General features: G+C 37.8%; 1 protein-coding gene across 1 annotated transcript in view; it reads right to left on the bottom strand.

Moving 5' to 3' along the window:
* Positions 1-19,278, bottom strand: part of b3glcta (beta 3-glucosyltransferase a) — a 58,731-nt gene that overhangs the window by 4,934 nt on the left and 34,519 nt on the right. The window contains exons 5-11 of the mRNA XM_035680209.1: positions 15,765-15,841; positions 14,946-15,057; positions 12,541-12,677; positions 12,342-12,405; positions 11,195-11,329; positions 8,004-8,073; positions 5,998-6,111 (exon numbers count right to left, since the gene is read on the bottom strand). Of these exons, the coding sequence (XP_035536102.1) occupies positions 5,998-6,111; positions 8,004-8,073; positions 11,195-11,329; positions 12,342-12,405; positions 12,541-12,677; positions 14,946-15,057; positions 15,765-15,841 (709 nt within the window). The remainder of the gene's footprint in view (positions 1-5,997; positions 6,112-8,003; positions 8,074-11,194; positions 11,330-12,341; positions 12,406-12,540; positions 12,678-14,945; positions 15,058-15,764; positions 15,842-19,278) is intronic.

The raw sequence follows: 19,278 nt of genomic DNA, 5'->3' as shown, positions 1-19,278 counted from the left end.
TGAATATAGAATAAGTAAGGACACCTTGAACTGCTGACAGGAATAAAATCCAAAAACGCACTTTTAGAGGCAGGTCTTCAGACAAGCCTGGTAATTTTATTTCTAGTTGGAGGAGGTTTCCATGTCCATGTCTCATGCAGTATTTATCATTAAGTCCTCTCTGGCCTCAGAAGCATCAGGTCTTTGTTCTCCAACACAGTCTGAAATTACAACACACTTGACCGTGCATAGTTTAAGTATTTATTTTCACATTTCAAGGTGTTGCATCACCCTTCTCCTCACATTTAAAACTTTTAACCTCAGACTGTGGAGTTTATTTTTCCATTTTTAAAATATACGTTTAAGCGGGGTCAAGAATCTGTCTGTCTGTCTGTTTCTGTCTGTCAATATGTCTAATTTGTATGGTGATTTTTTTCACACATCCCATATTGCTTAAAATGGATTGTTGGCTTGACGTTCTGAACTTTTACAAACATACATTAGTGATATAGTTTTAAGACTTGGCTCTCAAAAAATAGGCAAGTCAATAGGATCAATGAAGTCGGTGGAAGGTGAAAAAATAAAGAATAATGAAGGTCACTAAAGGTTCCTGACATATTGATGCCTCTTTATGAACTCCAAGGTTTCTCTCAGCAATCATTAAGATAAACCTTGAAGTCCTGGAAGAGCAACAGAAAGAGTAGAACAAAAAGAAAGAAATAATGTATGTCCCTGAGAGGCAAGTGAGAAAAAACTAAAGTCTGATGATGGTCTAAATAATTTTCTCTCCTGTGTTTGTGATTTAAAGGTTGAGTTTGAAACATTAAGGGAGATCGATTGGTAGAAATGCAATATAATATTCATTTTGTTCAATAGTGTATAATCATCTGAAAATAAGAATTGTTGTGTTTCACTTTGCCTTAGAATGAGCCGTTTCTATCTACAGAGGGTCTGGGTCCTCTTCCAAGGAGTCTGGCATGTTTCTACAGTAACCGAGAACGGACAAACCAAACACTGGCTCTAGGGCCTTTCACATTATTCGCAGGCACTGTAATTTCTCCTCCATGCTTGGAAGGCTATATTCTGTTTGTTTGCAATCTGCAGCTTCACCGATAGATACTACTAAAATCCTGCACACTGGACCTTTTCATTTTTTTAATTTTTTTTAATAATCATTCCAGCCACAAGAGGCTGAGTTGCACCACTACCAAATATGACTAAAAGCATTAATTTTCTTCCATGTTTGTTTCTCTTAGCGCTGATTAAAATACATTCCTAGCCAAAAGAAAGACATGGCAATGTTACATAATGTGCTAACACACAAGTACCTTGTGTTTAGAGCACTTTGATGAATCATAGTCATATTTAAGCTTCAAGGAATTTAGAAAGATTATCCGGGCAAAACCTTTTTCATATGTTCTCATGTGAAGAAAACAATTTAGATTGGACTGTGAAAATGGATTGAATATATTTTTTATTATTTATTATTGAATGGAATATATAGGGCTTCCATATGTCTGGTATCATGTGGATATTTGGTATGAGAAACAGATAAACGGCTTTATTTTTCATTTATATAATTTCAGTGCATGTTTATCTGATAAACGCAATGGGCTGTGGCTTTACTGTATGTCCCTGTGTGACTAACTCTAATATGTATTTCTGTTAAAAGCTACAGTATTATACAAATTTTATTTTATGATGCTATATATAGACATCAGACTCAAACCACAGTAAAAAAAAAGAAAAAATCCAATCTACTGTATGTAAGTGGCATTATGAGTCCTCAGTTTGATTGACAGTATGCATAGTTACTAAACTGAGAGTAGCTTCAGTATTTGGCCGCTTACCAAACTAGAGAAAATCCTCCTGCCTTGATGATGGACTGTGGATTGCTGCCAAAGTTCCTACACTCAATTGTTGTCTCCCAAAAGTAAAAAAACTGGTATGCAGTGCAAGGCAAAATTAAAGAAAGGGAGACACTTTCTCCTAAATGATCAATGAGAAAGACTTATCCAACACTGGCTTCAAATACTAACATCATTTATTGGTTGAGAGGAGCAGAGCAATGGATTTTTCTGGAGTAAGACATCAAACTCGCAAGTAAGTGACACCGGCTCCCGGTACCCTGAGTTAGGGAATGTGTCGAGTTATGCAAATGAGCAGGTTTGAGAAGCCAGACACTTCAACTTGAATTTTTTTTTCTGTCATGGCATAACCAGCTGCCAGCCTGTCAGGTTGGCAGTATGCAAACTGTGAATGGGAGCACACATCATCTCTTGCCCTGACCCCAGTACTTGTGGTACAGAGGGAGACTAACATGACAGAAATCTGGAATATTAACGTTGCTCTGCTTAGAAGGAATGATAACTATTTAACGGATCTTTAGGTCAGAATACATCCTCGACGAACAACACTTAGCGCTGCAATTAGTCTTTTTACTTACTACCTACTAGAGCTGCAACAATAAGTCAGTTAATCGTAAACATTCTTAACATATTTGGACTGTGGAAAAAACTATTAACAGATTAAAAAAAAAAAAAAAAGTACTTTATGACATGCCAAAGACCAAAAGAATAATTGAAACATTTTGAAAATACTCAGCAGATTTAGTGATAGTGAAAATAATAGTTGCAGCCCTATTACAATGTGAAGGTTATAATATGTTTTTTTTTACAGCTGCATGTATGGTCAGGTTTTAGGCTTCAGACAGCCATGATATACTGGACTCCAGTGGTTCTATGCTGTGCCTGTCATATGTGCAGTCACAATGCAGTCAGCCTGAACAAAACAATAAAGCAGCCAGAGTTTAGAGCCAAGGGGCTCTATTAGGTGTAAATTCAATTCAACTCTTTTAAAACCATCCCTGCACAATATGAAGATTTTCCACTTACAGTTAACCATAAGCAGTCATTCACTGTATGGTACAGTCAAGAAGTGACATGTTTAATAAAAATCAATACCTATTTAGCGTTTTCAAAAAGTAGGCTGATTTCAGTCAAACGATTGCGCATTAGCGATGAATTATAAGCTGCAAAGTGGAACTGTGGTGGCCTGAGGGACTGTACCATCACCTTCCATTTTATTATTCACATATCTGACCTCCAACTTTAGACTGATTCTGCAGTCATAGCTCTATTTTTACGAAATGCATCAGTGAGGCCAGGATATACTGGTTGTTGTAATCTACACACGGATAGGCATTTTCTGCTGGGATTTTTTTACCAACACGAGAAGGATAATAACAAGCAGCAGCGGATGTATTTCCCAGCTCTTTGCAGATGAACAAAATCTAGACGCAGTATAAAACTCCTCCATCACTCCTGATTCTGTCATCATGAGGTTAGCTGACAGGGATAACATCATTCTGCATGTGACATCAAGGAAGTTTTTTTCCTACATTGTGAGTGACGTACAGTACAGGTTTGAATCAGTTTGAAATTGAATTGGAGCAGCTGGGGTTAGACACAAATTTAGAAAGATCAAACCTCCCTAAATCTGATCAAACTTTCTTAAATCTTATCAAACTTTCTATTAGATTTGCAAAAATATCTTTCCTTGAGGATACTTCCTGTTATTATTATATAATATACTGACAAAAAAGATCCAATACAATGATTGCAGCATGGACTCAGTACACCCGATACCTGAGAGGGTTGACAGTTGGCGCAAGAACTATCTGTAGTTCAGTGTCAGGAAGGCAAAGGAGCTGGTAGTGGATTTGTAACAGAGCGAGAAGCCGCTGAGACCTGTCACTATCCACAACGAGGAGGTGGAGATGAGGCGGCCCTCAAGTACAGGGGTTGCATATCAATAACAAACTGGACTGATAACAGAGTAACTTGACGAGATAATGTTGACTTTTATTCTTGACGAGTCTCAGCTCTGCAACAGACTAGTTCACATGATCCACCAAGTAGCCGGTGGCAGTTTGCATCCTTCACTGCCTCAATAAAAGAGGTTGTATGAGACGTCTGAACTAAGCTGCCTGGAGGCAGTAACTGAGGGGAGGCTGGAGACTAAACCAGACTCTTTGGAACAACAACCCTCACCCCTCCGACAGTGGGCTGAAACTTGCTAGCCTATGCATCATCCCATTAAGGTGAGAGGTCTTAGGTACCATTTTATGCCACCAGCCATCAGACTGTAAAATAATTCACGCCAAAATGGCCTCTGCCTCAGGCAACCGGGAGGGTGATGAAGCAGAGAGCTACTGCTGTCTTTACAAACTACCCTGGGTTGCTGTGAGCGGTCTTACACTCTATGTACATGTTCTTGTACTTGTTTCTGATTATCATACATTATGCATTTCCAGTTTTTCCCACAGGAGAAGCTGGAGGATGTTGCTGGGTTAAAGCTTCTCCTGAGAGATCATCAGGCTCTCAGACCAGCTGTGGGATGTGTTTTCCTTCCCGAATCATAAGAATGAGGTTTAAAGCAGGTTTTCACATTTGCTTTGCCTTGTCACAGAGATGCCTGCATGAACTGCCTCAGGGTCTCCTCCCAGTCAGTCATGCCAGGCGCATCTAGTGGTAGCCACCTTTGGGCTTTGTTACCAGGTGCAGTATCTTAATGCAGATGAACAGTGGTTGTTTACCTCTGATCTTGATTTTATTCTTGAGTTCACCTTATTTTGTGTAAGTGTTTCTTTACTATATAAAACATGTTCTGTATCTGATTGTTCAACACATATGTCCGTACCATTACGAGAAATCTTAATATTGATCGTATTTCCTGATATCTCCAATTCTAATGTATTTGATAAAATCGGGGACCTTGTACAAAAACTGAAGCGTAAAAATGACATGTTAAGGGGAGGTTATGTGCTGGACAATTTCTTGGCCAGGAAAAGTGACTTCCTGGAGTCTCCGCTGGTTGCCTGGAAACCAAATGGTGATGACAAGACTTCAGGAAGTCACAGCTCCTGGCCAAGAAATTGTGTAGCACATTCCCCACCACATTAAACCAGTGAGCTTTAGAGGCAGATTCTGTTACCTTTGCACAGGCCAGGCGAGCTGTTCCCCCTTGTTTCCAGCCATTATACTATGCTAACTGACTGCTCGACTGACTGGTCGTCCACTAATCATAAGATCGATGCTTTGATTCTTGGCTCCCTCTAGTCTGCATGTCAAAGTGTCCTTGGCCAACATCTGAACTCCAAATTGCCCCTGAAGGCTGTGCCATCGGTGTGTGACTGTTTGAGAATGAGTAAGTCTGACATGTAGTGTAGTCAGAAGACTAGAAAGGTCCAAGTCCATGTAAGAGTTGTATCGATCCTCTTACCTAACTTTCGCCAAGCCTTTTAAACAACACTTGGCTCTGCTATAAGAGTCTGTAAAGATGGACCACACAGTAAGTCTAGCAAAGTTCAAAAGGTTGAAGTGTTAAAAAACAACAACTATACAAGTGATAAAATGAACTAATGTCAGATTAAAAACAAATATCTGGAGAAAATATTTCAGTTATTAAATACTGACAGTCCTACAGTCTGTGGAAATCAGATGTTGGCCGGCTTTCTGGTGAGTAAATGTGCAGTTTTTAGCTCTCAGTCAGACAGAAGATCCTTAAATTCAAGAACAAACAGAAGGCACAGACACATTTATCACCTCAGAATTATACTGAGAAAATATATAAAAGAAGCAGGATTAACTAAAGAATCCCAGCATAATTGACTAAAATCTGCTATTTACACAAGAGATTGGATAACAAATACCTAGTCTTACAATTGTGTCTATTTTGTGAGGTAAACACACTTTAAGATATAAAAAGTTGTCATTCCCTGCAGACAGAACTGCTCTTTAGTTTCAATTATCTTGCAATATCAGGTTTGAATTACTGACATACTTACATCCCCTTCAGCAGGTGTTAGCTTGTAGATATTTCAACTTTCATTTGCCCTTTTATTTTTCATGTACCTCTGTATGTGCAGCTGGCCCTGCACCATTGCCCAAGGTCAGAAACTGTATCTGTTGGAGCGACAGAGGCTGAAGCAGTTTAGGCTGCAAAACATGCACTTACCTCTTTCAGTATTTGGTACTCCTATATTAATGGTTGGGATTGAAGGATCGGCATGGTCACTGTAGTACTCTAAAAATAAGGCATCCTTTTCCCAAGTCTTCTTTATCACTGGAACTAGAGCAAAGGTAAGAAAAATCAAGACAGTGTTTACTGAGTTTCACAACAAGCAGACCTCTGGTTAGACTCGGTCCCTGAGCAAATGTTTATTTCATATTTATTGCAATACATGGTTTCTCTGATGTTTCTCTCTAGTTTGACTTGAAAATATGCAGAAAATATCATAACAAGGTATTACATGCTGATGATATGTACTGTATGGAGATATAGTTCGGAGAGTACAAATCTTCTTTCATTTGAGGAAATGGTTTTACCAAATAAATATCACAAAACTTTTCTTCTCAACTATTAATTTTGGGATATTTGTCCCAGGATTTGACTCCTCTAGAAAATAAACACTGTAACTTTTAACTTTTGTCAGTTTTTGCTACAAACACTGTAACACACTGGGACCTGCGGCCTTTTGACTTTTTGTCCTTTGTCCCTTGAAGTCGTGTAGGTTATCGGATTACTGTATCTCTATGTATATTTTCTATCTATACACAGTGTGTTGCAGCTAAGCTATTAGAACATGCAGCACATATCGCTCATTGACCTAATTCTTATCATCAGAGTTTTCCTATAGACTTAAATGTGATCTGACTGATGAGATCTGGAGGTTTTGTGATGAGTTTCTGGGCTGTCGAGGCGAGAGTGTACAAGGGGCTGAGACACACAGAATACCCAAAGATCTGCAACAACACCTCGGGGCTGTGTTCAACTCTCATAAATCAAGAAAAGTAAATCAGAGTGGCATATTTAACGCTGAAAAAAGAAGAAAATAAAAATAAAAATAAGGCTGGCTGGCCTCTAAAGGCTCCTGGAACTGAACTGAAGAACAGCCTGTACAATTAAGCTCTAAATATCACACAGCAACTTCACATCAGCACATTCAAATTATATAAAACATCTACAAAACATCCTAAATGCAGCATGCAGGTCAGATGTTGATTTCCTGCTTTACTGCAGTAGACAATCAATAGATTTAGTTAAATACTTTGAAAACAAAACATCTCAACCTACACAAAAGATGAATGTTGCTTTAAATTTGTGTGCTTTTTTTGTGTTTGTTTTTTCAGTTTGTGAGTATTTGGAGGAAAGTATAGTATGTGTGGGTTGTTTTTGAAAGGAAAAAGAAAAGAAAAACACTGCATCCATCCATTTGATTCTTCACCCTATTTTATTATCAACTGTGTATTTTGTATGTCCATTTCATTGTTTTCGCACTTGATAATCACTACAGATAAAGATTAAAAAGCTTTGAGACATTGTAAATTAAATCTAAGGCTCTTTCATGTCTATTGTTTATTGATCTAAGCTAACCTTTAATATATAAATCTAATATTCATTTTCAACTTGTCTATATCTGAAACCAATAATGGCAGCTTGGCAGAGGAAATGGTAATTAAGGTAATTAGTGGAATTACTTTTGAGCAATACTCTTTGAGTGGTGTACAATTTGTTTGATCCCTCTGAAATGAATCTGCAATTTGATCTACTGACTGAACCTGCTACATTTTCATCACGTTAAAAGAGAAGCAGATTTACTGTAGATGGCTTAATGTCAGACAGAGCTTGCAAATAAAGGGCTAAACATCAGTAAGTGATTTCTTAACATCTGCAGGATTGTTGGATGATGGTACATTTCCAGCATCAAGGGGGGTACGCAATTAAATACTTCAAGGTACCTTTTTTTTCTCGCCTTAATTCTATTAAATCCTGTCAGACATGATGGTGGAATAATTTAGTGAAATCCTTTATCATGATAATCAGGCGAAGCTCGTATACAGTCTCACACGTCAAAGGTAAAACAAATCCATTCCGAGAAAACAACAGGACAAAAGCATTTGCCACTTAAAGGAAAATTGTGCATCTTTGGTAGATTCTGTAAGAGTGGGAGTGTGACTCACCTCTTTCACTGTGAAACTTCCTACACGTTTTCACGGCAACAAATATATCTTCTTTATTTACAGGCTCCCCCTTTGATGAAAATAGGAGAAATGAATCAAAGAAATGCCTGCATGAAAATACAGCATAAATCACATCAAATTAAAACAGAATCTACATTATATTCGGCCAAATAGCTGAACTTTAGTTTTTCAGGCGATATTAAGTGTCAAAGTGATCAGTGGGAGTTGTTATCTTCAAAGTGAAATTAGAATTGGATATTTCTGCTAATGGTCTGAGGTCATTTGGCCCTCTGGTTGTCTTTGGCTCTCCTTTGGAAACTAACGACATACAGCGGCTGATAACACTGCAGCAAATGTAAAAATTTCAGGACTGCATTAGGTGAACATATAAAAGCCTTGGAAATAAAAAGACGAGCAACAAGTGAGACTGGGAAAGATGATAAATTGAATGAAAGAGTGAGATAATAACGTGGAAAAAATGGAACATCTCTGTGCCATTTATTAGCACATTCAGTCCGATATGGAAGAGGCCAAAATTATTTTTTTTTCTTGTGCTCACACAAAAAGATTCACTAACTCACCAACAGACAGAATGCATTAAAATGTATGCCACATTAAAATGTCATCAGCTGCTGCACAAACCATCCTTTATCCAAGAACATGTATAGACAGGATGTGGTACAATAACAATATCTTATGCTACGATCGAGCCTGAGCATCATGCAGAAACCAAAAGCTGAAAATTCAAACAATAATGTACAAATTAGGCTGCAGGGAATGATTATTTACATTCTTTTATTCATTTTCGCTTAATTGTTTTAACATGCAGTAACTGATTTTTTTTAGGCCACTTGGGGGCAGCGAGAACAAGCTGTGACATGGTGAACTTGTTAGCAAACAGTCGCTAATTTACATATCCAGCTGTTACAGAGCAACATCATTAGGAATCATGTTTCTGTTTCCACCTGATGAATCTAAGTCCAATTTTTGGTCTCTACCAACTCCTGAGGAAAATATCAGGCTTTTTAGCTGCTACATGCTCCACTGTGTTGACAGTGTGCTAATTGGTGCTAAGCAGGTAGTGAACAGTGTGTTTTTAGAGCAGACATTCAGGCAAAACCTCATCATAACATTACAAGACTGAGTGCACTCAGTTTTTGTTCACCCGAGAATATTTATTATGGGCTTTACTGCTCACCTTTAGTTTCCTCCTCAGAACTTATTGTCTCTTTTTTTTATCTGTCTTACTCATCTAAAAAAATTACTCATATCTGACAGAAATTTGAAAAAGCCTCTGTCCTCAAATGTCTGGCATACAAAGAGGAGTAATAACAGGATAACTTTATTTCCTAAAATAAAAAGGACATGTTTTTGCTGCTGCAGCCACTTTGTTGATCATCCTCCTTCGCCTCCTTGAATCTGCCTCTTGAGGCTTTTGATTCTTTGTTGACAATGCAGCCAAGTGCTGCTGTGGTCCCACTTGGCAGTTTGTCTTGCAACTGACCACTGGCCGATTGCGATACGTCTCCTCTTGTTGTGTCTGAATGGAAACTTCTCCCTGAATACTTATTAAACCTGTGACCTTCATGTTCCTCTGCTGGCTGCTCCAGCCATTGTCCTTTTTTTTTTGGTCAAATGAATGCAGTTTTATGAGGATAATGATTTCCATCAAGAGGGCGGTAAAAGCCACATGAATATAAATCTGACAGTCCAGACTGCGACAAACATGGAGCAGACTCTAGACCACATATGCACAGGCAGTATGTGATTCAAATCACAAATGAAAATGGTTTTTTTTCTGTCAAAACAAAGAGGGGAGAGAAGAAAACTCAGAACTGGGACACTTTCAGCTGCAGTTCTGGCTTCCCAAATTTAATTCAACTCACACTCTCAACAGTCACGTACACATCCATGCAGCCTTATCCCAACATACCAACATTATTGATTGTTTTAGTGTGTATGCTGGGTCAACAACTGCTGGCTAAGGGTTGGCTGACCCTTCTGATTTCACAAACCAAACTTCTTTCACTTAGAGCAAACATAACACTAAGAATGTTTTAGCATAGATAGAAAAATAACATACTGTAGCAGTAAAAAAAAAAAATTGTAATTAAGATTAAACTAAAGCTGTTTTTCCTACATGGAAAGTACTGACCTTACTTTGTGACCCAATCATAATGTTTTTTTTTTCCTAAGCCACACCCACTCACTGACTCCCACTCACATACAATGCAACATCAAGCACAACCTTAAGATCGTGGCAATTATGTCTGATAGGATTATTGTAAGAAACTGTTAACTTCGTGGATATTTCTGTCTTGCACATACAATCTCGTAAATATGAATCTACAAATGAGATCGCTTACTGAAAATCAATATCATTTTCAAGCCTCAAGCCTCCCTTGAGTGGTGTTACTCCTCTCAATTAACCAAATTTCTTCTACTTGTGCGACACATTTTCTGTAACTACAAAAAGCACACAGCCAGCTTATTCAAAAGCAACAAATATCCATTAGGTACTTATGTTTTACTTTAAAGCCCATCCCAAAATTCTGATGAGCATGTGTGTAAGATGGCTAACAGAACAGATAAAGACGAGAAAGGAGAGAAAAAATGAGAGTGGGTTAGTCACCAGCTGTGGACAACATGAATTTGCATGTGAATTTCGATTTCCTTGGTCCAGATATGATGAAAGGATACATCTGGCGGAAAAGTATGAGCCAAAAACTTTTTTAAATTACTTTTAATATTAGTATTGTTTGACACTCGGTCAGTGTTGGAGATTAGTTTGAACACCTTTAGATGAATATCAAAAATAAGTCAGAAAAAACTGTCAGATGTAACTAGATGCTGAGAGGACGCAAAAGGGTGTTGCTTAGCAACGCAGGCGTATTTCTTTCTTGGCAAATGACTAAATTAAATTTAGCAAAACAAACCCAAGACTGTCCTTTCAGGTTAATGCACAATATTCTACTGAATGATGTACAATGGCAATAACGTCCAAGGTTGTGCTGCACTGGGTGCTGCTTTTATGCGGCTGTGGGACGAAGGCTGAAGGCTGAATATCGTAGATCATCACAGAACTGCCAATAGCTCACAGTCAAGCACCTTCTGTTTTATGTTGTTGTAATTTTGTCTCCATACCATTTCTCAAAAGACAATCAAATTGAGGCTGCGGAGTAGATACTCACACACAGGGGAGGCTTGCTGCTCAGAATGGTGGCACAGTGGTTGAGGGGCTGAGAAGAGTCCTCCGGCTCAGTGCACAGCTCAGGAACAGCAGTGAGATGTGGACCGTTCCCATTGTCCCAGATATACAAGGCAACCTGCAATAACAGATTGATCTTTTCAAGTTTACGAGCTGAACACAAGATGCATTCTTTCAGACATGAATGTTTTATCATAAACTTCTGTCTTCTTTTATAGTAAATACAACAATTTTGTTCTCACAACAAAACTCCAGTGAGCATATTTAATATTTAGGATGATGAATAAAAGAATTAAAGGGGGCGACGGAGAGGGAGAAATTGAGAGCTGGTGAGTCTTGCTGTACCTCTTTCTGAAGAAGAGAAAACCTAGGTTTAGTTTAACCATTCTCCAGGGGAAGATCCAGACATTACAGTGAAGGAATACGTGATGAGGAGAGTGCAATCAATGCTGTCTCAATATTGGCAACTGTCTCAAAGAATCTACAGAAATTGTAAAGTATGATGTTTTACTGACTTACAGCCTGGAGCTAATCTACTGACAGTGAACTGGATTGACGTTGAGAATTCATGCAATGTCTGTCTGTACTTTTCCATACAAGCCCTTGCATGAGGTTATATCTACATGTAAGTGATGTGCATTGTGGCCCAATAATCTGCAAAAATACAAAGTATGATCATTTTAAAACAACTTAAAATTCCTTAATCCTATTTGAAAATGTAATGTTTTTTTTTTACATACAAAGAATATACAGTATTATAATTGAATCTCTAGGACTGAACTCATGCCATCTCTAACTGAACCACCTTTTCCATACTGAGGCTGATAAGTCTGATGCCGTATTTACTCAACAAAAATCCCTAGATGCTTCCCTGACTGAATTTCAGTGATAAAAATAAGAACCTCAATGCTGCGCCATGACAATTCTCCAAAGTAATGAGATTTCACTTCAAGGTTAGATTGATTTCATGCCTTGCTCTTTTTGTGCAAATAATGTATAGTAGGTCGACATTGGCTTGAGTGTGACAAACAAGAAAATTGTTAGGAAATGGCTGAAAACCAGGAGCCTCATCATTACTTTCCAAACAAAACAGGTCTCAAGGTAACTGTCTGACTTGCATGTTATCTTACCTCATGCTTCAGGTCAATGGTGAAGTCAGATTTTAATGGCTCATCTCTCACTTTGTTTGCAAGCCTAAAATAAGAAATCACAGATTTTTTTGTTGAACTATGCAATAAGTACGAAACATAACCTCCCGAAAATAGGGAGCAGTATAGTGACATGAACTTACAACTCAGTTTTACAGGCAAATTCACTGCACATACTCACCGGACTACAAGAGGGATGCTTAAGGCCCAAGCAGCAGCAAAGTCTGGATATTTAAAGACGGAGGGGTTCTCTGCAAAGGCGTAGTGATGGATAATGGTTGACTCCTCATCATGGAGGGGCTTACCAAGAAACCACTCCTGACAGATGAAAAAAATGTCAGCATGAGTGCAGGCTACTTCTCTTTACTTCAAGATGTTATTTCTTTTACAATTAACATATTACTGTGAACTTTTAGAAAAAGACACATTTGGGCATCTGGCCTAATTTGGGAGTTTTGACACTGCATTTGGCAGAAAATCTTTTGAAATGCTTTCCTGTGACTAAGTTTGTCACCAGCTGGGAAAATAATGAGATTTCTTGATAGAACAGAGTTCAAAGTTATTGTAGCCAAAAAGGCTCTCATCCTAATTCTTGACATATCTGGAGTAAAAATGATCTTACATTTAGATCTGCCAACAGTTAAAGTACGTGAAGTTTAGAGGAATAGTTCAATTTTGGGAAATACTATTATTCGCTAAGATAAGAAGACTGAAACCACTTTCATGTTGTGAATGGTAAATATAACGTTATAGGTAACAGCTGGTTAGCTTGGCTTAGTACCAGCACCTGTAAAGCTTACTAATTAACATGAATATCTTGTTGGTTTAACCCATACCCAAAAACAAAGTGTAAAAACAACTATTTACTGTTTAAGAGGGATAATGTGTTCCTTGTTTAATTGGATCTTTTCATCTTACTCTCAGCTAGAAAGCAAACAAGTCTATTTTTTCTTTAAATGCATGTGTAACATGGTTCCCACAGGTCCTTAAAATCCTTTTTTGTGAATTACAGTAAAAAAGAAATCTTAATCCAAATAATTAATAATAAATTAATAATTAAATCCATAAAATGGGTCATTGGAAAGTGCTTGAATTTATAGATTTTGTGCAAGAATAGAAAATGAAGTTCTTTTGATATTTCTACTTAACATTATTAGCACTGTAATAGTAATTAACTTTGTGTCTCAAACTGTGCCATTATGGGTTGTTGAATTTGTGGGAATTGGATGTTTAAGAAGAGGGACTCCGATTATGAGGTTACATGAGTTCATTCTGCTGACAAATCATTTCAATTCAGCAGCACTGACATGTTTTTTCTTACTTTATTAGGTACTTTATTAGATACATGTATCTAATAAAGTAAGAAAAAACAACACTCTAATACAACAGTCCTGCTATATATCCTGCCTTCTTAAACGTTGGAGTTCAGTTTTTGTTGAAACTGTTTAAGAGTGGTGCTGATTTACGGTCATTATAGAGGCTGCACTTTATGGCGCTGTTAAATTGTACTGTGTTATACTAACACTAAGGTTGTTTCTAATATTTTGTGTACATGTTTGTATTAACTAGCTTACATTCCTTACCTTTTAAGAGTTCTATCTGCCAATAAATCAACATGTGTCACAAGTTTCACTGTATCTAATGCTTTAGTGTCTCAGCATCTAATTGGTGGAAGTTAATTAGAAAGTGGCAGCTAGTTTCTGTACAGAGCCTGCAGTCCTTGAAATATTCTGAATGAAAACTAATTTTGTCTTGCTTATCACAACACGAGGCTGACCACATTTCACTGTAACACCTGAGCGAGAAGTCTTTGCCTTAGGGCGTGTTGTAATGAATCCAATCATAAGGTGATGTATCCATTGTCTCCTCCTCCTCAGGATAAGGTCGTTTATAGTCACACAATAATGAATTCCATTTCTGACTTGGAATTGAATGCACAGTCTAAATAGTCCAAGATGAATAAAAAAGGTTTCCATTAATTGTCGTGCAGTTTTTCTGAGACAGACCAAAGGAAACGTCTGCATGCCTTTTTTCCTGTAAATTTTACATCAAAGAGTAATTAACATCATTTTTGGCTCTGTTTCACTTGAAAGCCAGATCAAACTTGTTGTCAAGTACAAACAGCAACAACAACAAAAAAAAGAACTATAAAAATACTCCTGTTATTGGCATTATTTTAAAGTTTCATAAATGAACAAATTATTGATGGAGAAAGCTATTTTGCCAAGCTTGATTAAGAAAAAAATCTTTTCATTACAACCCCAATGTATGATTTTCTGACTGCAGCAGTTATCTAATATTTATATCCGACCTACCCCACCGACCCATATACAAGAAAAACAATTTCATGAGTGGAGAGACAGGCCTTAAATTAGGTCTACAGCAGAGACTGGAGTGACATGTCTGACAGGTTACAGCTGCAGAGGAGCTGGAGCCAACCTGATACCGCATCTCTTAATTGACGCGATGATCAACTAGAGCTCCCAACAGGAGGTTTGGTCTCGCTGATGAATTTGACAAAGCGAGACAGAGCAACAATGACAGACAGAGAGTGATGGTGGTTTAGAGAGAATATTATATACTTACTTTATTCTTGTCAAATTTTGCAAGGACTTGAACAAGCTTAGTCATCTTCACATTTGTTTCCTCCTCAAGAAATACAATCCAGGATGAGTTTTTCCCGAAGGAGTACGATATGCTGAGGACACACACACACAAAAACAGTAATATCATTAAAACTTGAGTTAAATAATAAAATATAAATAAATGGAACATTGCTATACACAGAAAAGATCTGTTAAAAAAAACAACTGTTTTCTTTTTATTTTAGTCCAGTCTGAGGAACTATCTAACTGAGGCTCCTGACCCAGTCAGATCAAGGCAGCCACAGTTTTCCCTAGAGGGCAGAAAGATAAAAACCATCACAAGCACACAGACTTCTTTTAGGGAGGACGGCTATGTAATAATTTGCGGTGTTTTTTGGTGATATAGTTCCTCAATCTTAATGGTGGAAGTAGAAAACATATTCGGATGTGATTTCCCATCTCCCCAAAAACAATTATTGAACACACCGGATTTTTGATAAGGTCCAATCATGCAGACGACTGTGGCTGATATCATTGTCGTGCTGTTCAGACCAATGGATAACTGCATTAATAGGCTAATTGTTACAGTTAGACACATTAGGAAGGCATTTATCATAATGTGCAGCAATCAATCACAGTTATTGTGTTAGTATGAGCTCTAAACAATCTGTATAATTAAAACGTGACAAATAAAATGTCCTCAAAAACGAAATACAACCTCCAAAATCTCAACTGTAGGAAGACAAAATGTTTCTGACATTCACGTAATTCTTTGGTTTATCACATGCTTATTGAATCCTGACAGCTCAGCAATACTTACTACGGCAGCAAAGGAAGGATACTCCAATCTCCCTCATTATCTGATAAAGTGTGAAGAAGCAAAACCACCGGGGGTTCCTGAAAAAAACACCACACAAACCAGAGATATAGTGATGTTCATTAACTGTACAACAGCTACACGAGTTACAGACAATAAAAGAAACTTTCCTGCATTGAAGGACCCGAGGGTGGCCCCGTGTTTAGAAAGACTCTTCCTTAACTGGAAAATCAATGGTTTGATCAATGAAATGAACCAGTGCTGGCCTGCCCCAGTCTCTTAAAAGGACTACACCAGTGGTTTTGCATGTTTAGCCCATTTACTACAAATCCCATGATAATGCCCTGCATTACAGCTAAACATTTTGCATCCGTAAAGTTAAATTATAATTTAAAATCTGTACTGCTTGACTTCACAGTAATATTTTGCAACACTGACTGAAATGCAAAGGGTTAGGAAAGCAAAGTTACAAGTCAGATAAGACTGGTGATATTCTTCATTCTTTTAAGCATTTGCAAATCCCATGAAAAGCCAAAAACCAACAATAAATTTATCCTACAAGCATTGCCTGTGTTGCCAAGTCTACAGTGCCACAGATCTCCATTGTTGTCCAAAAACATTTTCCTTCATTATGATGAACATGGGCACTGTAGTTTATTTTGATCCCCACAATCTGTCCCGTTTCCTTAAATACTTACTAGAGCAGCAAATATTTATGAATCTGAAGCAAAAGTAATAAGTAGTCCCTAATAAATTCACGATTAACATTTTCTGAAAACTTTTTTTAAAAACAGTAACTACATATTTGTGACCTGTTTTTAAAGATTTAGTAGTGCCACAGATATGGTAGAAAAAGGGTTGAGGGAACAACTAATGCCAGGATCACACTACATGATATTTCCGTCTGTCTGAAGATGCTGACTGTGTCATATTTGTGATCATAGTCATAAATTATTTCTGGAATACATGACATGTCTCTTGTACATACAATAAATCACTGGTTCCCAACCTGGGGATCCCAGCCCCCACTAGGGGTTGCCAAAGCTTCACAAGGGGTTGCACAGCCTTCTTGATTTTAAGGGGTGCAAGAAAACTATATACAACTAAAAAAGTTGCATTTCTTTGATTTCTGTGAAAAAAACTAAACTTGTTATATTTTAAATAAAGATTTATTTTTGATGATATAAACTTACATTAAGAGCACAGTGAAGACCTGAACATACAGATAATTGCACAAAAAGTTCCTAAAATCACCAGGAAAACTTATCTCTGACATGATCATATTCACAGGAAATATTCTACTTAAGATTCATCCAAATCACTTGTTTTACACAAACTTCTATTGTTTATCAGTTGTTCTCTCCTGTTAATGTAATGCATTGAATGTAATATGTAATATCCATAAAATATGTCACTTAGTCAGAGGTGGTCAGTTTACTTAAGGAAAAAGGTTGGGAACCACTGCAGTAGAAATGACTTAATTATGTTTACATATATAAGCAGACTTGTATGAATGAAAGTGACCCTCGGCTCTGTTTTTTCTTTTTCCAGTCAGCGCATACAGTATGTGTGCGGAAGGCGACTCTGATGTCGCACTTGTGATTAATTTGGTATACTGTAATGCTCCTGACCGGAGGGTGATATTCAAATGGTTCGCTGACATCATTCCATTTTTCGATTTGCCTACAGGCCGACATATGAAAATGCAGTGTAGCAGCTGTTTAGAAATGCTAGTCTTCCTCTATGACACACTACACAAGATAAAATTAGCTATCGTCGCACCTGACGCTCATTTCGAGTCAATTTTTATTTATATTGCCCACTATCACAAATCAGCCTCATTTTAATTCTCCAAGTTTGTCAGGTTGGGTCATTATTGGGCTCATATTGTGTAGTCTGACCTTGGCTTTACTTGAGTTTTGATCTTTCCATGTAAATAATTGAGAAAAACAGAATAATGCTAGTCTCATCCTTTAAGGAGATAAAACTTGTAAACGCACTACGATTCTTAGAAACCCATATTTCCTTTAGTGTTTCTGCTCTTGAGGCCCTTACACTAAGAAATACACTGTTAGTGAGACAGAAATATCAGTGGAAACAAGAACAGGGTATTTCAGGACACAGACGGTGCACACAATCACTTCCAAATGAGAGGAATCTGTTTTCAGCAAAATCTTCTGTAGTGAGGGAGGAGAGTTGAAGGTGTGCGAGGATTGTCTGAGAGAGCTGATGTTTCACACTGCGAGGAAAACAAAGCAGCAGAGCGTAATACCCTGCGGTTCATTACCGCATGGTCCACTCATCATGCGGGAAGTCAGGGGGAACAGTCTCCTCCGAGCCATTCTGTCTATCGGCAGCCTGTTTGATTTAGGCGATGGGTCTGACGCTGTTTACACTTATTAAACCGTATTAGTCAGCTGACGTTTGTTAGCTCTCATTTAATATGAGCTTTATCTTGAAGCTAATGGCATAATGACACCTACCATGTTTTATTAAACTGCTCTCCACTTGACATTCACACAATCGCTGCAAGAATAAGTTAAATAGAAAAGAAGCGTCTTGAGTGGTCAGATAATAATGCAATTTCAAAAACAGAGCTTTTGCTTCAAAGAGCTATTGACATTCCTGTGATAAAGGAGGCAGAGGAGGAGGCTGATTCTTTTATGGCAATTGTGTGCGAGCGGCAGACTCCTAATAAACAGATAAGAGCTGGTTCTCGTGTGGACATGCTTGCAACGAATAGGACACTGATTGCTTGGTGACTTGGGAGAAGATGGGGGTCACTGGGATCTGGTTGTCATGGAGGGACAGGAAGCTATGCTCTTAACCATAGAAGGGGAGACTGGAGACAGGGCAGCTACCTGTCAAAACCACTTCAGTGATGAGCTGCGGTCGAAAATGACATTTTTAATGGCCAATTAAGTCAAGCCAAAGATAGCCAAATATCTAATTGAAGAATAAGACTCCCTCACAGTGGCTCCATGAATGCATAGGTTGTTAACACAAGATGTATGAGAAAGCATTTAAAAAGCAGTGTATTTCACTACTCCTATAACAGGGTTTAATCCCATTCTGTTGTACTTGTGAGTCTCTGTTAGAGCAATTGGCTAAATGACAGAAATACTATATAAATGTAATGTGAATTCCTCCCAGAAGGCAGAATGTCAGACTGCAGGAACATGGGCTGTGAGCCACCACATAGAATACACAAGTTCCTGTCTGTGTAAATCTGTGGATATCACAAAACCTTCCACAGTCAGATGAGGATAAAACAGAAATATCTGCTGAGGGTGAAAAAAAAAGGCTTGTACATAGAAATATTGATAGTACATGCGTTTCCCATCTCGGAGGTGCAGCGATCAGGGCATAAATCTTCAACTTATCACTGATGTTGGCCGGAAATTTCATATATTTAGTGACACTAAGTTAGCAGTAAATAATTTAAGAAGCTTCAAAAATTTGACCAGAACACTGGTTCAGTCAGCCAACTCATGTTTGGAATGTTTATTAAGCAGTA

Source organism: Morone saxatilis, unplaced genomic scaffold (genome assembly GCF_004916995.1).
Source record: "Morone saxatilis isolate NCDOM2014 unplaced genomic scaffold, NCSU_SB_2.0 Contig8, whole genome shotgun sequence".
Taxonomy (NCBI): domain Eukaryota; kingdom Metazoa; phylum Chordata; class Actinopteri; family Moronidae; genus Morone; species Morone saxatilis.
Note: the sequence above shows the minus strand (reverse complement) of the source record. Positions and strands in the feature narration are given on the sequence as shown.